This window comes from Corythoichthys intestinalis, chromosome 5 (assembly GCF_030265065.1).
Source record: "Corythoichthys intestinalis isolate RoL2023-P3 chromosome 5, ASM3026506v1, whole genome shotgun sequence".
NCBI classification, from domain to species: Eukaryota; Metazoa; Chordata; class Actinopteri; order Syngnathiformes; family Syngnathidae; genus Corythoichthys; species Corythoichthys intestinalis.
The window spans coordinates 8,688,358-8,711,325 of record NC_080399.1 but is presented as its reverse complement, the minus strand read 5'-3'; the positions used below and the strand labels follow the sequence as shown (position 1 = coordinate 8,711,325).

The 22,968-nt window shown below is 40.8% G+C and overlaps 1 protein-coding gene across 4 annotated transcripts in view; it reads right to left on the bottom strand.

Annotated features, from left to right (window-relative positions):
• The window catches only part of LOC130915891 (lactadherin-like), a 67,600-nt gene extending 50,360 nt beyond the window's left edge, over positions 1 to 17,240 (bottom strand). For 2 of the 4 annotated variants that reach the window (XM_057836069.1, XM_057836071.1), the window contains exon 1: positions 17,028 to 17,240. In XM_057836069.1, the coding sequence (XP_057692052.1) occupies positions 17,028 to 17,097 (70 nt within the window). In that variant the 5' untranslated portion in view covers positions 17,098 to 17,240. The remainder of the gene's footprint in view (positions 1 to 17,027) is intronic. The other 2 variants (XM_057836070.1, XM_057836072.1) reach the window with 1 other exon arrangement.
• Positions 17,241 to 22,968: the final 5,728 nt, after the last annotated feature.

The window sequence follows — 22,968 nt, the reverse complement described above, 5'->3', positions numbered from 1 at the left end:
TCGGATCGGAACACGGGCAAAATTCCGATCCAGTTTTTTTAAAACTCCAGTTCGGGTTTTCCAGCAAACCGATTTACATAATCCATTCCAGTTTTTGCTCCGGTTTCCCTAAAATCCGGTCCGCATTTTAACACACTTCAACACACTACATTTACATTACCGTCTCCCAATTTACCGAGAGACTTTATCGGTAAAAATGTCAGCTGTGTGGGATCATTTCACCTTAAAGGGTATGAAAACGCAAAGGGAGTGTGAGACATCAATAGAACCGTTATGTGCCAAGATAACAAATATAATTTAACAAAAAAATCTGTCACATTAATGAGCAATTATCGAAAATAGATCGAAAATGACGAACATTTCCGAAAGTGTTCCGGAAACAGCCGAATGAGGCGGAGACGTCATAACAAGGAAACAAAAGGTCGAGGCAGGTGCCATTGTTGTTTATCGACGAGAGAGTTGCGTTCGTGTTTTATCAAAAAAATCGCTAAAATGGTTCAAACCTGTCATGCTATGTGGTTTACAAATAGCCACTTGTCGCAATGTAGTACCCATGAGTTCCCGAACGCGAGAAAAAGAGCTGGACTACGCAGACAATGAGTAAAGTTCATCAGTGCTAAGAGGGCTAATTTTGCAGACCCAGCCTCCGGCACGTTTTTGTGTGGTGCGCCTTTTACACCTGAAAGCTATACGAACTATGGGCAAATGAAATCAGGTTTTGCTAAGAAATTGCTGCTAAAAGCAGATGCGGTGCCCGGTGAAAAAGGACGATGACTGGCTCTGATGAGACCACCTCACCACCCCAGGCAAAGCAAAGGAGGGAAATGGCCAGAGTGAGTACTCTTTTATAATAAAAAACATATCACGCATTGGATATAGGACTGGACACATGTATAAATTATCGCTCGTAAAATATATACAACAAATCCTCTAATCCCATTCATATTTGTGTCGGTTGGCAGAGCGAAACCGATGATAGCATATTAAATGATAATTATTCTATACCTTACTTTAGTTAGCGGTCACGGTGTATCAGCTTCACAAAAAGGAATGCAAAACAAACCATTTGGTGATTCTGTTGCCGCCGGTGTTTCATCAGTGTGATTGCTCCCCTCAATGATCCTTTCATTAGGCTGCATTGGCTTTCGTTTGGGCTCAAATTGACAACCCAAAACACCAAAGAAAGGTTCATAACTCTCCTCGTCACCATTAGAAGAATGTTCGTTACGTCGGATTCGTCGCTGCAAATAGAAACAAAATTGTCCGCCATCATCGCCACCATTCAGTACTAAGCACTGAGCCGGTTGTTTCCCTATAGTGACGTCACGCACACAATATGCTAGATTTCCAGCATCTCGGGGGCGGGTCCTTTTAGCTTGACAATCGACCTAACTTCTATCATTTTCTTGGTGTTGCGATGTGTGTAATTACACGAAGTGGCATGATATGAATTCAAAAGGCACGCGTTGATGGATAAATGATGGAATATTAGAATTTCCCCAGGTGTTGTCATACCCTTTAAAGGACGACAAAGACGAAGAGGCAGAGTGCAACATATGCCACAATAAAGTCAAGCGTAGTGGTAAAGCTGTAAGAAGTTTTAATACAACCAACCTAATCAAGCATTTAGCGAAATACCACCACAAACAATATGAGGAGTATGTTAAGAAAACCGAAGACAAAAAGAAAGGTCCGACGCAACTAACACTGGCAGAAACTTTTGCTATGCGTGAAAAACTGGCACTCGACAGTCCCAAAGCCCAGGGAATAACAAGCCATTGCCGAAGAATTCATTCTGGATGACGAGCCGTTATCTCACGTGAGTAAAGACGCACCATCCAACACGCGATTCAGCCGTGGAAGATTTGAGAACGATTCACAAACATCCAAATTCTGATATTGAAATATGTCAAGTAAAGCGGAACTAATACACAGCGCGGTCTTCGGGACGCAATGAGAAACTGACCGCATTGCGTCCCGAAAGTAAACATAACTTGTCTTAGACCTGGGTAATGCCAATGCTCAACTCACGGCTTTAGCTCAACTCATGCCGCTGGATAAAAAACACAAGAATACCTGACTGCTGCTGACAGCCACTACAAACTATGTCAACGTCGTTTTACTGGAGATAATAGATATCATATGTATATAGAACTAGATGCAAAACGACAGACTCGACTGTGTTAGCAACATTGAAGTACTGAAAACCAGATGCGTTAGTAAACAGCTGCCATCTTAAAGCAGAAGACTTCCCTAGTAAGCTGTTGTGAACCTTCCAAGCGAACCTAATTAACGTTTTATCTAAAATACTCCTAAATCGGCAAAATCTTGACTTGAATTTATCTTCAAAACAGTTTTAAAACTTTCACATGTCGAAAATAGACAGAAGGGAAATTATGGAATAACGGGAGCAATTTTAACAACTTTAACAGTTGATTCGCAAAATTAAATGAATTGAATGTAGTTTAAAGCTGCTGATACAGAATGGGGACTTGAGTATTTTATTTACCGTTTTAAAATGTTAACTTGATACTGAAATAGTCGTTTGTTTAAACCTGAGAGGCTTTTTATACAATTTTTGTAACTAATGCACGAAACATTAAAAGCATCTAATAGCTTGGGGGATATGTGGGATTTTCCACTGAGGTTGGTGTGTTTTGCTTTTTTAAGACAGTTTACAATATTATTTGCACATTTTACTGACTGACAATGCCATTTCTGTTTGTTATTTATAATGTTTTGTGCTTGTCACTGAATAAACAGTAAGGAGGCTAAATAACTTTAAACTTTAACACATGCTCAGATAGGTCGGTATCGGCCAGTATCGGTATCGGATGTGCAAAACAATATCGGTATCGGATCGGAGGTGCAAAAAACTGGATCGGGACATCCCTAGTCTAAAGCGGAAGTTCGGAGCACAAATTGTCTGAGATGACACCGCACAAGTTTCTCTCTGGAAACATGTCTATGGCCAATATAATAGAGTAACTGACATTGTTTATATAATGTGTGTTTCAATTACCTTTCATATTCAATCAAAAGAATATATAAATAAAGCATATCAGCCTCAAACACCAGCTTAGAAAATAGTCAATCAGCTCAATTTTTTTAATTGGGATATGCATCAGCCTTTGAAAATCCCATATCAGTTGACCTCTAGTCACCATTTCATAGCACCTTAAGAAGCTCAAAAACAGGATTTGGGCAATTTTGAGGCCAACGTCGTCTCTAAACAATTCATTGACAATTAAAATTGTTGTCGGTTCGTTTGCCAACTTCAATGTGGCCCACGACAATGATGAGTTTAACACGCCTGCAGTCAGTGTGGTGTCAAACTGCACCACTGGGGAGGAAGAAGCGATAGCAAATGTGGCTATAAGGAAGCCGCGGAGATCCTCAAGTAACCCCTGCCTGTCTATTAGCAGGCTCAGCGGGACTCCAGCTGCAGGTGAGCTTTGTGTAATCTGTAAGCGCTGCTCCAGAGCAGCACAGCCATCTGCTGCAGCGTTAAAAAATAATAATAAAATGAGTGTCAGCTACTAAAAATACACGCAAGCGTCACGCACTGATAACAAAACAAGCTCCGAATGCAACAGTCATAACTGTCAAATTATTTCAGCACTTTGTTCTGACATGTTCTAAATATTTCCCTGTAAATGTATTATTTTTGTGAGAATCATTTTTTGGTACGCAGGGAGATTAGTAGAGTGTGAAATATTCAACTGTTAGACATTGAGAGGCTTAAATTAGATGATATTCCATTTTCTAATGAAAAATTGATTAAGGAAGCTATTTTAAATCTGAATGTGGAAGTGGGATGATCCATCATGTCTGGGTGGGGATTCAGTGGTATGAAAAAGCTACAAGCAGTTACAGGAAGCGTCTGGTTGAAGTGCTGCCAAAGGGGGGGAAGGGGCACAAAATATTAAATGTGATGGTTCACTTACTTATTTTTCCCCCCTCTGTCATTGTTTGCATACTATCCTCATTAAAATATGAAAACCTATAAATGTTTGGGTGGTTCTAGTTAAATCTGACAGTTTTTCAGTTCATCTGTGCGATTTTGACAAAGATCAGATCACATTTGATGGTGATTTTATGCAGAAATTGACAAATTCCAAAAGATTCAGATATTTTTTCGTACCACTGCATTAGTCAAGGGAAAAAAGGTTTGATCTGCTTGCTTTTTTTTAAAAAAATCTGTTTCAAATGGACACAATGGAACTTTAACCACTTTTTTACATGGGTGCAAATAAAAACAAAAAATATAGTTCTACAGATTGCGGAACCTCAATTTCTGTTTGCCCTAAAATTTGTACAAGTCAGATTTGTCAAAATTTCAAAAAATTTTCTAAAGCTGCACTGTTCAATCATCAAATTCGGGGAAATCGTGTTTGGTTTCATTTTTGGAGATCGACCAATCTTTTCTGTCGATCATTTCCAGAGTCAGTTAGCCACATTAGCCCGTAAGCATTTAGTCGTGCACATTCGTGGTTATTAAAATAAGCATGTAACTTCAGTAGATGTATTTTCATACTTTAGATAACACAAAATAATGTTTACAACTGTTATTTCTGCAGTGCTCTCACAACCATTCACGCCATGCCTGAGCTTAACACAAGCTGCAGTTAAGCTTCAGGCCAGAGGTGGCAGTCGTGAGTAAAAAAAAAACAACAGTATTTCAACAGTTACAGTTAAAGTTGTCCCGATCGATCGGCATCGATCGGGTCCAATCAAGTTATTTTCAAAGTATCGGAATCGGCAAAAAAATATTGGACATGCCTTTTTTTAATATATATGTATTTTTTAATTAAATGGTCTTTTATTTGTATTTAACGTTGCAGACAAAATGCCTTACACTCATCCAGAGTCTTTAGTTTTGGCTTAAAGTAGGGCTATCAAATTTATCGCGTTAACGGCTGTAATTATTATTATTTTATTTTTTTTTATATTTAAAGCAATTAACGCATGCGCTGCACGACGTACTCAAGCATTGTCGCGTTCAAAATACAATGGCGCCGTTTTACCTATATATAGAGCTAAAAGGCAGCATAAATGAGCAAAGTGACTTTTGGCAGTCTTTGGAGCATTTTTTTTAATTGGCCAAAGCCTTACAATCCCTCTCACGATAATTAGAAATATCATGGAGAGCAATGTGGGGAAGTGAGGTAGTAGTTGATCTTTTTTTCTTAACACCCTACATTATTTCCCAACGCAGAGAAGATATATCAATTGGTACCACTACGCACAGTCAGTGCCACTACGCACAGTCATGGTTCCACTTCCCATCATGCATTTGGGCAGAACAGTTAAATGGCTACAGTATAATTGACTGAAAGCTCAACAAATACACCAGATGGCAATATTTAGTCACAATATACAAAGTCACATTTATCCTTTAAGAATTACAAGTCTTTCTATCCGTGGATCCCTCTCACAGAAAGAATGTTAATAATGTAAATGCCATCTTGAGGATTTACTGTCATAATAAACAAATACAGTACTTACAGTGGGGAGAACAAGTATTTGATACACTGCCAATGGGAAAACCCATTGGCAGTGAATCAAATATTTGTTCTACCCACTGTATGTACTGTATGTTGAATGTATATATTCGTCCGAGTTTTATTCATTTTTTTCTTAATGCATTGCCAAAATGTATATGAAAAATTATCGGGAATGATTGGAATTGAAACGGGAGCAAAAAAAAAGACATCAGATCGGGAAATATCGGGATCGGCAGATACTCAAACTAAAACGATCGGGATCGGATCGGGAGCAAAAAAACATGATCAGAACAACCCTAGTTACAGTATAAACACTATTGCAGTAACAATTAGATGTCATTCACGGCCATTGACTACGTTAGACAGCAAAATGATCGCTGCCAACCCTCCCAGTCAAACTGGATTGGACATCTAGCGTCGTCAATGGCAGCCGATGAGTCAATATACATAAAGCATGAGTCAATCAAATGTCAATCACTTTTGGTTGGAATAAGCCTTTTAAATAAACCACTGGAAGTAAATACACAAAAATGCTAATACAATATTTCCACTTACAGTACAAGAAATGCTGGTTCACCACTGGTCAGGCGCTCGGCTATATTTAGCCTCAGTTCACTCGGCTGCCTGATGAGGTCTTGCTGAGCGAAAACAAGCACCTAACAAGAACGTCATCTTCCAACTCATGGGTTAGGTAACCTTCTTAGGCACACATCTGCCGGTCAGTTACAAATTGTACATCATCAACATTTTACGGGTGGCAGGAACAACAACAAAGCTCTTAATCGAGTTGGTAGAGAAGGTTCCAAGTCATGTGGGAGGTTCATTGACATGTCTGTGTTGGCTGAAGCCTGAAAAGTGACTCAAAGCTGAGGTCAGCCAGTGGTCGCCACACCTATGTGGCGTCAGGGACAAACATGTTTGGATTGGCTTTCTCAGCCAAACCCGACTGACTTTAGTGAAAAGTGCAGCGCAAGCTGTAGCATGGATTGGTTGTAAGTCAATTAATGGGCATGTTGACAATTATTAAGAGTTGTATTCATGCCAATAATTGAATGTGAATGTGAATAATAAATAAATAAATAAATAAATGATTAAAAGCATCTCCACCACTTGCCAACAACTTATTGCTAATTTTTGTCAAAGCGTGTTTTCTTTAAAGATGTCCCCGATCACATGATCGGAAATCTGGGCTGATCATATCATTTTCAGAGGATCAGAATCTGGTGAAAAAGATCAGGTTTAGCGGTGTGAAAATATATTATTAAAAATTATACATCATTACAGTGTTTCCCACCAATGAACGAGACTGTGGCGGCCCGCCACAGTCTCGTTCCCCCCCCCCCCCCCCCCCCCGCCGAAAAAAAAAAAAAAAAAAAAAAAAGATAATAATCAGATGCGTCAGTCAGCCGATTACACAGCTGTAGCCCACTCCACTCTACTATCCGCGCGAGCGAGAGCGCGCGCATGCGTGCGTGCACACACACAGACACATGCGCCAACAGGTCGCGCTCATAGACGGGACTACTAGCCTGGTACACCAGACTCATAGCTGTGCTATGCAGGCATGAAAATCTCTCACCTTTCGGCGAAATTCGCTGTTTTGAAGTCAAAAAGGGCGACCTACGTGAATTGCGTAGATCTGAAGAGAAATTATTTTTGGGAGGGGGGGGGGGTCGGGAGGTTTTATTTAATTATTATTAGAGCTGAAACGAATACTCGAGCAACTCGAGTAACTCGAGTTTAAAAACTGATCCGAGTAATTTTATTCACCTCGAGTAATCGTTTATTTTGACAGCTCTAAGCATCACGTTTTGCTCGGACTACTTTTAATGCGGGACAACGCGCTGATGTCGCGTGCGTAGAGGAAGAAGCAAAAAAAAAAAAACTTACTGCAGCCGACAACCGCTACAAACGACGCTGACGTTGCTAAATACTAGCCCGCTCATGCTACGTTAGTTGCAGGTAGCGTCCAGTGAGTCGCAGAGATCACATGTATGTTGAACTAGATGCGCAATGACAGACTAGGCCGCGTCTGTGCAGCGTTAGCAAACAGCCGCCATCTTAAAGCAGTAGAGCGCTAAGCGCTAATAAAGAGCGCTAAACGCTAATATACTGTATAAGATTAACGTTACTGTCACTACTAGCTCACCTTACGTTAGCACTGCGAAGGGCTAGGTTTCAATTAATTAAGACCGCTTTCGATGCGTGGCTAACGTGTCTTACATACAGGCTATGACATAACATAGCGTTGTGGAGTGATGAGGGTGTCAAATAAAAACTCAATAATGCTAACTATCAATTTTAGCTCAGTAGTCATTGCTGGGTAAAACACCAAGTAGCAATAGTCCCTAATGTGCTCCAATACAGCCTGTATCATACATTTATTTTGAACAGTGCAAAAACTCAAAATCCTATCAGGACTTACAGTTTAGACTAACTTAAAACTTAACTAGAACTTAAAAATGGCTTGACACAAATAGAAATTTAATTGAAAAACGTGGGAAAAAATCCTAACTTTTAAGTGATGTGTGTTATCAAGCGTAAAGGTGTTTTTAGGTGTGTTTATACATATATAAAATATATATATATACTTTTTTAAAATAAGATCTAAAGGTTTTTTGAGTGAAAGCAGTGAATTAGTCATTTCTTAAAATTCTAGTTACATCTGAGATGCAATTGTTGGCCGTTTTCAACAATATACATCAAAAATAAAGACATTGATTGACTGAAAATGATAAAATGTCTTGTTTTCTCATGTATATCTATAATTGCTCTTCACCTAAAAATATATTTGTTTTATCCGATTACTCAATTAATCGATAGAATTTTCAGTCGATTACTCGATTACTAAAATATTCGATAGCTGCAGCCCTAATTATTATTATTATTATCATCATGTGATTAACTTAGTACGTAAACTGAGCACTTAAGAACACAGTCAGCAAATCCTTCTAGATGCTTCGCTGACGAGAACCAATCATCGGCCCAAGCTGCGTTCCATTATTCCAAACGCGCGCACTCCTTACTGTATATGGAGCGCTCGGAGAGCCTTTGGGTGGCATTGCAAAGCTGCGAAAACAAAAAGCAGGCCTTATCCACACCGGGGCAGACCAGAGCGTAGCATACACACTTGCCTGTATTTGCCAGCAGATTGAATTTGGTGAGTAATGGTTTCAATCGTTTTCACATTTTGCGATATAAAAAAGTTACTGCCATTCGTTGCAGCTTGCTTTGAACGCTGCCGGAGCTAGCCAAATCTCCCATGAAAAAAAAAAGCTCCCGTTAAATTGGCGTCAAGCTTGTGTATTTAGCGGTAATATAAACGAAGAAACACACTGTTGAGTCAAATTAAGCGGCATGCTCTCGGATGGAGGTGGCGCCTCACATCGCTCCCGTCGTCCGCCCGAGACGCGTTATTTTCGGCTTGGATTTGAGCTGACGGCCGGTCTCGGCACAACACCGGCCCGACGAATGGTGGGAATGAGTCCTGCTTCTTAAAGCTTTTCAGAAATACAGGGATCCCTCGTTTTTCGCGGTTAATGGGGACCAGAACCCGCCGCAATAAGTGAAAACCGCGAAGTAGCCCCCCCCCCATTTTTTTGTGCGTGTTCAATGCATTTATTCAGATTTTACATTGGAAAAAAGATACATATATATGACATGTTTTTTCACTTTTTTCACCAAAGTATCATTTATAAATGGTTTTCAAGCACTTCAAAATGTAAGAACTATGATAAGTTTTAAACATGTTACTGCCCCACTGAATTATTTTTAAACAAGAATAAAGTAGTAAGAAAATGCTTGGCGTTATTAAATGCTTCATAGTGAGTCTACTCAAACCCTCTCAGGCTTTGGTAAACGGTGATTGACACATGTGCAAAGTTTTTCTTTTTATATATTTTTTTTTGTTTGAAGCAACTTATTTGATTGAATAATAAAGACACAAATGTCCTAGCCAAAATGTGGCCCAAACGCAAAACAACATTACTTCAATGGAAAAATTTGTTTCATTTAAGAAAAATAGTTTTCAAATGCTTTTTTTTGTCTCAAATTTATTTTTGGAATCAAAAACAATTTTTTTTATTGAAGTGACTTTTTGGGGATTAAAAGTATATACTGTATTTTGATTGAAGCAACTTTCTTTTTGATAGAAGTAACTTTGTTTTTTGATTGAATAATAAAAACACAAATCTACCTCCATCGTTATTGAGAGAGAAAGAAATTAAGAAAGCTTTAAAACTAATAGCCACCGGCGAGTCTGTTTTTTTGTTTTTTTAAATATTTATATTTCATTACATAGACATGCGTCGTATGCGTCGTAGGGAAGGGAGATTGAGGGATAAAAAAAAGGAGTTAGATGAGGCTGCTAAAGGCAGTGGATACCTCATCAGCTGGTTGAATAGCAGACCTGGTAAGAACGAGTTTGCAAGGATAGTCGGGTATTAAATACAATTATAAACACAATTACAATGTTATTTTTCTGTAAGATTTTTATGTCATTGCTTTATTAATCATTAGGTGCTAGAGTTGTTAAGTATGGATAATAATGAAATAATAGTTTTAAGAAAACTGTGCTGTTGGTGGCTCAGTGACCATCTGATGTGGTTTGTTCTCAGATGAACAAGTTGAGGAAGGAAGTTTTGATGCAGAGGTTGAAGGAAGAAAAGAGGCAGACTGACTGAGTCACAGTCAGAAAGTGTTGATGACAGTTTTGATTTCCATTCACTGTTGCCCCCTCCCAGTTAAGTATGTCACAGTCGCAGCCAATTATTATCTAAAGCTGGTTAAAATTGAAGTTATGTTGTTTTAAGGTGTATTAAATACTTGTTCATGTGCTCCTTTTGATCTATGAGCACCCGCCCCTCCACCGGTCTCTGCATGGCCCTGCTGAAACACAGTGTGGGTCGACAGAGCTCAATATTTTGTTGGGATGTACAGTGTGCTGGAACATATTTCCTCCACACCTTTCTCACCTTTTTAACCCCTGACCCATTTTCATGCCTGGCTATGAGAGTATGAGTCTGGCCACCATTAAGCAGAAAAAAATTTCCAGGGCGGAGCCAGCCACAGCAAATAGACAGCGGAGCGGGCCAATCAGCGACGGGCTGACGCCACGTCGGTTAAGCAACAAGAAACTAGCGAGAGACATTTCAACATATTCAACATGGCTAGCGCGAGACAGACTGTTGGTTTTAGCGACTCGATGTGTTTTTGGTCATGTAAAACCGAATTCAACGCGGATTGGAACATATTACCGCTGAGTCTGGTGTACCAGGCTACGGGACTACTGTCTGCTGCATTCTGCTGCACTTGGCGCGATCCGGCGACACCGCATACAGCAATTTATATTACATTCAGTGGTCTCAAAATGCCCTAAAGAGATACACCAGGCTTGAAAATGTACACACACACCCTACCCCGAGGGTCAGAGACCCTCCCACCACAGTCTCCTAAAATCCTGTGGGAAACACTGCATTACAATATATACTTTAATATGCTCCCGCCAAGAATCAATATATCATTTTAAAGCAACACTTAACTTTTCAGTTTTGGTCGATTTTAGCGACGCCGGTGGACAAAAGTGGTAGTGTTTTGCCATAAGGAAGACTGCGTTTCCCGTGATGACCAGCGCTGCGTTTCCCATGAGGACCAGCGCACGCAGTGTCTTAAAATCATCACTCAATCTAAAATCAATCTCCCGGTCACCTGCAGATGAATTAAAAAACATTTCCGTTTCCAGTGGCTGTGTGAAGGATGAACAGTAATAAGGTAATGAATGCAGTTGTGGCTAAAAAATAGCATATGACTGTTAGCAACCGTGCGGCTTAGTGTGGCTAACCACCCCACCCGAACTCGTCAGCGCTGACAAGCTCTCCAGTGAGTGAAAGCTGGCCCAATGTTATTAAACACGTTATTTCCTTTTGATTTTGAGTCATTTCTATTAATTTGTCTGTATTGTACGTAGACATGTGCCAATTACCGGTTTCAAGGTATACCGTGGTATGAAAATGTAAAGGTTACAAAACCACAAAAAATTTCCGTCATACTGTCCCTACGGTATTAGCCATTTTTTATGTCCCAAAACTGCAGGGAGAAATCCCTCACTTGCAGCTGCAAGGCTAACCCCCCCCCCCAAATGTTTTTTTTTCTCTCTAGCAATTGTCTGTGTTGAGAAAAAGAGCGTGTGTATTATACAAACATGATAATAGTCATACACACGTACTTTCAATGGAAAATTATTCAATTATTTTTGTTCTGATGGTAATAATGTTGAGCTGTGGCTGTGGGTTTAGGCTCACCAAAAGAACTACATTTATTTTAATTTTATTTCAAATAATTTGTTTTTTTTAATTTATTTAAATTAGGGCTGCAGCTATCGATTATTTTAGTAGTCGATTAATCAATTATCTATTTAGTTCGAATAATCGAGTAATCGGATAAGGACCATAAAAATTAAAATACTTGAGCTGAGCCTCATACGGTATATATATATATATATATATATATATATAAAACTATGTACAACAAAAAAACAGTTGGCTAACTTACATAGCAAAAGTCCGCTAGCTTAAATGCTATAAAATGCTAACTTTTTTTACAATGCTCTTAACAAATGGTTCAGACACATATTCCCACAAAAAATGGCTAAACATAACAATTACTTAAATTACGAATGCATAAAAAAATGTTAGCTCAAACAAAATCTTAGCTTATGTTGGTCTTAACAGGGAGCAGATGGATTCAGCCATGTGAAATGAGGTACACTAGAGCCGCATATCCACCCAAATCAATAAAACTAAATGCAAACTCTTTTAAAACAAACCATTACAACGCCACTTTAATTGAATGAATACCTGAAGCAGCCAAATTTAATTTGAATCTTTTTTTTTTCTAATCGAATACTCAAGTTAATCGATTAATTTAAACGTTATACTTATGTTCCAATTTGCCAGTACGTTTTGAAAAATAAAAACCCTGTTCAATGGAAAAAGTTTTTTTTTCCTAACCGGATATCTCAAAGTAACACATTTTAGAGCTGTAATTGCAATATGGTGATAACGTGATATCATTCCGGCGCATGCCTAATTGTATGTACAGTGGTACCTCTACATACGAAGTTAATCCGTTCCAGGACCTTGTTTGTAAGTCGAAATGGTCGTATGTCGAGCAGGATTTTCCCATAGGAATACATTACAATTCCATTAATTCGTTCCACAGCCCAAAAACCTTCACTAAATCCTTAAAAAATACTGCTGGTACTATTAAAAATGGCAATTACACATAGCAAAACAAATAAATTATAAATCAAAATCGGAATAATAATAATAATAATAATAATAATAATAATAATAATAATTCCTGTATTAATGTAACGAATCGGGTTCTAATGTGGCGGACGTTTTTTGCTGACCCTGAACGCACCGCGGTGCTGACGTGCCAGAGGCAGACCGGTGAGCTTGAGTTTCACTTTCACTTTGAATGTTTTCTTAACACCGTCAATTGCGGCAGACAGAAGGTGTTTTTGTTTTGAATAAGTTGTGAAATAAATGATAAAAACGTGGCGAAGTTGGCGATTTCTCTGGAGATGTTACCACAATAAGAATTGTCAGCTTAACTTATAAAGACTGGCGAACGATGGTCGGAGGAGGACCGCGGAGATGTATTGTTGAGCCATTTCACGGATGCCCACCCTACGCTCATATTTTTCTGTCATTTGCATCTTCATTTAGAAGGTAAGCGTCAGCTTTTTCCTTGTTTCACCACCTGTACCAACCTTTTCTGAAACCAGTGTTGATTTGTCACACAAGAAAATCCGCCGTGCATTCGTCTGCGGTGCTGCCATTGTCGTCGTATTTCGAGCATGTCGTCGGATGTAGGAACAAATGGCGAGTCAAATTTTACGTCGGATGTCGAAAAGTTCGTGTGTCGAAGCGATCGTATGTAGAGGTACCACTGTATTCTCAGGCTGAAACGCTTTCTGACTGACAACGAAAGGAGGGAATCATTGATCTCGTCGTATGAACATCCACAGGAGGCATTTTTTAACTTTCATTCCATTGTTCTGAGTTGAACCGGAGACTTGCCAGGCGACACTTGCCTCGTCAAAAACGACTTGCGAAATATTAAGCTTCTATATCTGGTGTTTTTTGTTTTGTTTTCTTTATAGTAGCTGCTTGTGTTTGGAGACTTGACTTCTGGCACTCCAGTTTCTTTCCCTCCTGAGCAGCAGGTGCCGCTGAGCCCCTCCACTGTCACAAAGCACTCACGGACACACTTTGAGCTTCTCCTAATTAAAAGACCAACATTTGTCACTGACATACATGCACCAAAGTTAAAAAGCCTCAGAGCCTACAAGTACTTCGTGGAAGGATTTGTTATAGAGGTTTTATTGGCTCAGATGTTTGTAATCGTCAGTAAGGTGATAGCATTTTTCATGTTGACTGTAAATGTAGATTATTGTCAACCAGACACATCGCCAGACAGTATTCTTAAGGGGGCGTATGAATGGCACGGGACGGCACAATAATTATTACCCTCGGTCTTGTCTATATTTTGAATTAGCCTATAAAGTTGCTTAAATACTTGTTTGTAATGCGCCATGCGGAATTACTCTGCCAGCTCGTACAAACAACTTTTTACCCGCTGCGCAGCTCCAAAGATCCATAAAAATATCAGACATTATGAGTATGTTCAGAGCGGCTCCGAGTATCCAGATTTCTTTGCGAGGAAGTTGGGAGGCTTCCTCTGTAGTGGTACACGTGTAGCGGGCGAACACTAATCAGGGGCCGATCCACCAAGGTGGCAAAAGGTGGTAGCTACTGCCATCAGTGGCGGACTTGGCAATTTTGGGGCCCAAGGCGAACATATCCAGGGGCCCTCTTCATGGGTCAGGGGTTAAAAAGGTGAGAAAGGTGTGGAGGAAATATGTTCCGGTACACTAGGGCTGTCCTAAATGACATATTTTCTCCTGATTAGTCAGCCGACTAGTTTTACGATTAGTCGACTAATCTAATATTTTTTTTTTTTTTTTTTTTTTTACTAATTTAGCAATTAAATTTTTGTTGACGCTTATTAATTCACAAAACAATTTTGGAACACTTAAATTCTTTATTAAAGTACAAATAATCATGTAAATAACAATTAATCACAAATAAACAGTGAGGTTAAATGCGGATAGCATTTACTAGTGCAAAAAAATGGAAAGTAAACAGATTCGGAACACTGACTTTGCCTTTCCAACATTATTCAAAACAATTCTTAAAAAAAAAAAAAGCATTATTTTTATTATTATAGTATACTACTATATATAATAGTAGTATAATAATTATAATTATTCATTGCAAATCATACTTGTCATAGTGTCATTTGAAAGCTATTCTTAGTGTAGAATCTGTATTCTGTAGTATTTACTCTACATATTATAATATTAATTCTGAAGTATGTGGGATTAACTCCAGAAATTATTATTTATATGACGAACATGACGTGCTTTTATTTTGAAATGCTCACCGGAGGTGCGTTCGCTAAACCGCTAACCGAAAGCTTTACACTCTGTAAAAAAACATTCTTCGTCATTGCTTGTGGTGTCACTAATAGATTTAATTTTTTTTTTCATTAGCAAATGCTGTTAACCAGCTGTTGAGTGTTATTATACGACTGATTGGAACTGTACTGCATTGTTTTGCCACAGGGTGTGCGGTCGTGTATTTTATGTTCGGTCTGAAGAAGAAAGTTAAAAGAGGCATTAGCTGCCTGTTCTCAACTTCTCCCTCACTGCACTTTGGCTCTCATGGAGAGCACGTTCACTCATGTGTTCGAAATAAACGATAGCCGACGTAAAAAGTAGCAAGTGAGCTGTAAAAATAGTGAGCTTAGTGACGTGTAAAACCCGGGAGAGCTAAGTGAAGCTAACGAACAGCTAAGCGGAGCTAAGCGATGCTAAACGGAGCTAAGCGAAGCTAAACGGCGCTAAATGAAGCTAAGCGACTGATACTCAGTCCGTTGTCGTGGAACAGTCCATTGTAGTACGTGTGTGTGGGGGAGAGATAATATAAATGCAGCATTCAAATGGCTTTCTTTTTTTGTTTTATTTGTTTGTTTGGTATGCTGACATACTTATACATGACAAATACTTGGGGGTGCCGCTGGCTCCGGTGGCCCGAGCCCTTGCTCGTTGGGGCAAGGGCAGCTGGTTGGGGGCCCCCTACTGGTTGGGGGCCTAAGACGATCTCCTACTTCACCTGAATAGTAGATCCGCCTATGACTGCCACCCTAAAAGTTTGCCACCCCAGTTGCTACCAATGAAAAATTGAAAAATGAAAAAAAAAAAAAGCTAAGTAGTTGTGTCAGTGAGGACCAGAGGTGGGTTGAGTAACCAAAAATTTTACTCAAGTAGGAGTAACCTTACTTCAAAATAATATTACTGAAGCAAAGTAGAAGTAGTCATCCAAAAAATGTACTCAAGTACAAGTATTTGGTCAAAAGATGTCGTCGTAATTCTGTCAGTATTTGACCTCGTTGTTTATTACAGGTTTGTTATTGTTATTTCTGTGTTTATTTGTACTTTAATCAATAATTTAAGAGTTAAAAAAATGTTTTTGTGAATTGATAATCGTCAACAAAAATTTAATTGCAAAAGTAGTTGATTTTTTTTTTTTTTTTTTTTTTTTAAGACTAGTCGACTAATCGTTAAAAAAAAAAAAAAAGTCTGCAGACTAATCGGGAGAAAAATAATCGTTTGGGACAGCCCTAGTTGGTGGTATATTAAAAAAAAGAATAATAATACACAAAAGACTATTGATGTGCCAATGACATTAGTTTGAATTCCAAGGAGATGAATACGCATTAACAAGAAGACATTAAAAAATGATTTGGAGTATGTTGAGCTCATCCTGATTGAAACTGCATGTTCAAACATGCAATCCTTAAACCCTCACCTGGAATAAAAAAATGTCAATTATGTTTGAAATGATTCCAAATGTTTCATTCCACATTTCATTCACCCATTTTCTTCACATCTGTACTGCGTGTGCGTGTGAAGAGGAAAAAGGAAGCAAGGGGGGAAACAAGCAGGCCATTTTCATCCATTCGCCTACATGTTTGATGCATTCAAATGCAAACAAAGCCAAGCGCCAACGGCATGACGTTAACGCTGGACAAGTAGAATGGGAAATCACGTGATTCGAAAGGGGCCACTGACCTTAGGTTGAGATTGTTTTTAACCACCAAACAATGGAATACAAGCTCAAGCCAATTATCTTTTTCTTTTTTTTGGAGTAAATTGATTGACTTTGCTTTTTCCGAGCCAAAAAATTACCCCTTTAATCCAGCATCCACACCGGACAGAGTTGAGCCAAAAGTGACATTCGACTATCATTGGAGTTTCCTCTTAGAAAAGCGCAACGGGAGAACACATAACAACAAAAGAATCTTGCTGAATCAGCGAGGAGTCGAGTCTAATATATTTGGTGTTTTAAAATGCCATTTTAAAGATTTTTTTAAAGAGGGGGACGTACTTACCATTAACCCCGGGCAAAAGTCGAGCAGTAAAAACTTGGACCAAGAGGAAGAATAGCGCCTGCTCCTTCATGTCTGCTGTATCCTCAGCCAGCTATGAGATACGCCGTATAATGGTGTTGTTTTTTCCACTTTAGTACAGAAGACAGTTGAGTATTCGTTCGTGCGACTCCTCGCTGTGACACACTGAAGCTCGCGCCTGTGAACTCGCAGGCAGCAAGCTTATATAGATCAAGGCACGTGTGTATCAGCGGTCAGCCAATCACGAGCCGCGCTTTACATGGAAGCCACACCCTCAATGCTGTTGATAGGAAAACTTCAGTTCCATCTACTGTACAGTCGACTGTATAGTAACAACGTTAACCCTTTATAGGGCGCTCATTTTTTAAAAAAACATGGTTTTCATTAAATTTTTCCATACCCATAGCGCACTTACATTACAAGACCTCCTCTACGCCCCCCCCAAAAAGAGCAAAACCAGAAAAGTTACAGTATTGGAGCCTGTCAGACAATTTCCCCTAGATCAGGAGTGTCAAACATACTGCCCGCGGACCGGAACCGGCACACCAGGAGGGTCCAATCCAGCCCGTAGGGTTGTTCTACCAGCCTACGATGCAGTTCATTCAAACTGTATGTACAGAATCACACGTTTTTGTTTTGACATTGGCGACTTAAAAAAACAGATTTTTTTATATGTGAGTTCGAGTGTGTGCACCAAGGGCGTAGGTTTGCTTAGGGATGGTAGGGACATAACACTACCAACTTTTTTGGGTGCTCAAATTGTCCCCACCAACTTTTAAGCAACCTTATTTGCATTATATAACGAGTTCAGTTATAGAGGTAATTTATATTGTCATTCCATATGTTGCAAGGATAAAATAGACCCTACGATTATTAAAGGGTATGACAACACCTGGGGAAATGCTAAGATTCCATCATTTATCCATAAACGCATGCCTTTTGGATTCATATCATGCCACTTCGTGTAATTACACACATCGCAACACCAAGAAAATGATAGAAATTTGGATCGATTGTCAAGCTAAAAGAACCCGCCCACAAGATCCCGGAAATCTAGCATATTGTGTGCGTGACGCAGACCCGGCTGCAGAAAGAAATTACAGGGGGGGCATTACATTTTTTGGGGGGGGGGGCACACTTCTTCAATGTAAATTTAGCCGTAACAGTGGCGTTTTTACCCGTTACATTTTCTGATGATAGTGTCAGTCAGTGAAACTGCAGGAGGTGGCAGCGCTATCCCTTCATGTTGACTTTCGGCCGCGTCTGTGTCATGGCTTGAGTTCGTCTTTAGTTTCTTGAAAAAAACACGGCTGTCCATTCCAATTTGAATTAGCAACGGAGCAGCCGCTCAATCGCCATTTCTGTAACCGGAGCAATCACTATCCAATCGCAGTACACAATGGCCGGCTACTCAGCCCGCCCCCCTTATCTGTGATTGGCTAGAAATTGCCTACATTCGCTGCTCTGATTGTGACGATAGATCAAGATAGGATGACTAGAGCAGTGTTTTTCAACCTTTTCTGAGTCACGGGACGTTTTTACGTTGGAAAAAAATCTCGCGGCACACCACACCAAAATGTTCCAAAATTACTTTCTGTATTGTATATTTAATTATAAAATAATTTCTCAGTATTTATACTTACTCAGTGTGAAACGTTTAGCAATTAGGCTTGAAAAACTATCAGACAGGGGACTTGAGCAATGCATTTAAGCACATCAGGGCTGGTCGTCTCGCTGACAATGGCTTTGCAGACAGGTAGTATTAACGTCTCTGCCACAGTTTGGGACTTTTGGGATTTAGCAACAAAGTAACTGGCTTTCAGGGCGTTCTTATTTACCTTTGTAGTTTTCCTCAAAAAATTTGCCCATTTCTCTGTGTTTTCACGAAGGCGTACAAAATAATCCATCGACTTGTTCTGAAGCGACGGGGGTTCATTTGGAGATGAGTTTAAGCTTGTATGGCGCCATGGCGCTAGATAGCCGCTCGTGTCGCATTCAAGAACTGCTCGGATTTCTAGGTATCTCCCACCTAACTGTCTTCGATAATGTGTTGGAATAAAACAAAGAGGGAGGATTAACGGTCGTCACATATGGATAAAATGGAAAGGACACTTTTGTATATATCGACACTTGACGAGTCAAATAATGAACAGTAGAAGTGCTGGGGTCCACATTGTTACGGAGAGCAAGGTGGCTGACGGCTAGAAATCCGAGCAGTTCTTGAACGCAACACGACTCATCTGCACACAACCGAGAACTTTTTCCACATTCCTTCCTTCCTACTGCAACTTTGCCCGACGATGTTAAAAAAAAGCGACATTGGATAATTTCTCGCTGCGGCGGCACAATCGGTTGAAAAACACTGGAATATAGGGTTCATTCTCCCCGTGTGTGTGTGTTTTTGTGGAAGATTAAAAAAAAAAAAAAATTACACAGTACAGTTTAATCGAGCTAGGGCGGGCTCAGCCGTCCCTCAGGGCGGGCACGGCCCCCTAATGCCCGCCCATGCCGCCGGGTCTGGCGTGACGTCACTACAAGGAAACAACCGGCTCAGTGCTTAGTACTGAATGGCAGCGATGATAGCGGACAATTTTGTTTCTAGTTGCAGCGAAGAATCCGACGTAACGATCATTCTTCTAATGGTGACGAGGAGAGTTATGAACCTTTCTTTGTTGTTTTGGGTTATCAATTTGAGCCCAAACGAAAGCCAATGCAGCCTAATGAAAGGATCATTGAGAGGAGCAATCACACTGATGAAACATCGGCAACATCGTGTGGGAAACACCGAATGGTTTGTTTTGCATTTCTTTTTGTGAAGCTGATACACCGTGACCGCAAAATAATGTAATGTATAGAATAATTTTCATTTATTGTGCTATCATAGGTTTTCGCTCTGCCAACAGACACAAATATGAATGCGATTCGAGGATTTGTTCTATATATTATACGAGCGATAATTTATACATGTGTCCAGTCCTATATCCAATGCGTGATATGTTTTTATTATAAAAGAGTATTCACTCTGGCCATTTCGAGCTTGGCTGCTCCGCTACTTTGGTTAGCCTGGGGTGGTCTCATCAGAGCCAGTCGTCCTCTTTCTTGATATCTCGGAACATTTAGGTGGCTGTGCGTTTATGGTGGCTGCTTTCATCAGCTATTTCTTAGCAAAACCTGATTTCATTTGTCCATAGTTCGAATAGCTTTCAGGTGTAAAATGCGCACCACACAAAACCGTGCCGGAGGCTGGGTCTGCAAAATTAGCCCTCTTAGCACGGACGAACTTTACTCATTGTCTGCGTAGTCCAGCTCTTTTTCTCACATTCGGGAACTCATGGGTACTACATTGCGACAAATGGCTATTTGTAGACCACATAGCATGACAGGTTTGAACCATTTTAGCGATTTTTTGATAAAACATGAACGCAACTCTCTCGTCGATAAACAACGATTGCACCTGCCTCGACCTTTCGTTTCCTTGTTATGACGTCTCCGCCCCATTGGGCTGTTTCCGGAATACTTTCGGAAATGTTCGTAATTTTCGATCTATTATCGATAATTGCTCATGAATGCGATTTATTTTTTTGTTAACTTTATTAATATTTGTTATTTTACCACATAACGGTTCTATTGATATCTCACAGCCCCTTAGTGTTGTAATACCCTTTAAGTGAATTATTCTCATTATGTTCAGATTTAAGGCCTAGTTTTACTTTCGCGTCAGACCTGTGCCGTCAAGGAAGACCCGATTTACGACCCTGCGCTGTAGCCTGACGTGGTCCTATTGATTTTTCAAACCCTAGCGTCAGCCTAGCGTCACATCAATGCATATGACGTAGTGGAAATGGACTGTTATTGGTTCGCTCAGACTGTTGTTTCCGGTTCAACGCGAAATCACCGCCAATGTAAAACATTATTTTTCCACAGGCAAAAATGGACCAAGCCGACGGGAGTATCATTGAAGAGCAAGTCTCGTCAAGACATTATTATGATTGCCAAACGGCAAGGTCGGCGATTGAAAAAAAAAAAAATGGAAGAACCACCGCGACGTGTGTGTTCTGAATCGAGTGGCCACACGAAGCGGTGACCCAGTCGGCCAAAAACTGCCAGCTTTTTATCTCTTTATGTCGTATTTTTGGTTGGTGCACTTCATCATTTACTGTGTCCATTTGTTTTATGTGAGTCTGTGACTTATTTACATGTCACACTTCGAGTATATGAAGAATAAAGCACAGGTTTGGTGTCAAAATAGTTATTTTGATCTTTAATTTTTAATAACAGACAGTTCACACATGATACATCATCACTGATTGAGAGTGCCTCGGTGCTTTTTATGATAACGTTAACATCAAGGGTTCCAACGCAGTTTGGGAAGTTCCACAGACGCCAGAAATCTGCTATGGCTTCCCACTGGCTGGTTGTAGGACACGGCAAACAAATCGGGCTGGAGGGCTTTGCAGACCTGGACAAAACGCTGGACGCAGTGCTTGACGCCAGTTTGACGCTAGCCGCCACAGCTACCTGGTTTTCACCCGAGGCTAGAAGAACTCTATGCGGCATCAAAAGTTGGACAGACCGCCTCGAAACCGTCTTCTGCGTCGCCTGCGCCTCAACATTTGTATGATCAACATTTATTCAATGTTGATGAGCTGAAGATCCACATTCAAGCGTTCCATCTTGCATTGTTTATTTTTCTCAGTTATACTAGAAAAGATGAAGTCAACAAGCATGCCCCAAAACCGTACAGACATAACACAACACCCCTCTAGTGGCTTGGCGGTGAATTACAGACCAACGCGTCACCTGGCCGGAGAACCATCGATTGTCAAATGACGCCGTAGTCGCTGCGCCGTCACCGCATCGCGGGAGTGTGACTCAGGCTTTACTTCCCATGGGCTCACCACTTGTGGGAGGGGCCAAGGAAGTCAGGTGCGTAGAATGTTGGCTGGCAGCCAAAGGAGGGGTCCGTGGCGATCTGATCCTCGGCTGCAGGAGGTGGCTTTTGGGACGTGGAATGTCAACTCTCTGGATGGAAATGAGCCCGAGCTTGTGCGTGAGGTTGAGAAATTCTGACTCGATGTAGTCGGGCTCACCTCCACACATGGCTTGGGTTTTGATACCAGTCCATGGGGATTGGACACTATTCCACTCTGGAGCTGCCCATGGTGAGATGCGACGAGCAGGTGTAGGCATACTTATTGCCCCCCGACTCGCTGCCTGTACACTGGGGTTCAACCCGGTGGACGAAAGGGTAGCCTCAGCTGGAACGGGAGATCAACAGGCGGATCGGTGCTGCGTCTGCAGTGATGCGGACTCTGCATCGGTCCATCGTGGTGAAGAGGGAGTTGAGTCGAAAAGAGAAGCTCTCTATTTACCGGTAGATCTATGTTCCTACCCTCACCTATGGACACGAGTAGTGGGTCATGACCGAAAGAACAAGATCCCGGATACAAGAGGTCGAAATGAGTTTCCTCTGTAAGGTGTCCGGGCTCTCCCTTTAGAGATAAGGTGAGAAGCTCGGTCATCCGGGAGGGGCTCTTAGTAGAGCCGCTGCTCCTCCACATCGAGAGGAGCCAGATGAGGCGGCTCGAGCATCTGATTAAGATGCCTCCAGGGCACATCCCTGGTGAGGTGTTCCGGGCACATCCCACGGGGAGGAGGCCGACCCAGGACATGCTGCGGAGACTATGTCTCCCGGATGGCCTTGGGATCCCCCAAGAAGAGCTGGCTGAAGTGGCTGGGGGGAGGGAAATCTGTGCTTCCCTTCTGAAGCTGCTGCCCCCGCTACCCGATCTCGGATAAGCGGGAAAAAATGGATGGATGGATGGATGGATGGACGGACGGACGGAAGGATGGATGGATGTTTAGACTTACATTTATCCCTTTTCACTTGCTGAATGTGCCGGTCCATTTTCCCCCCTCAAAC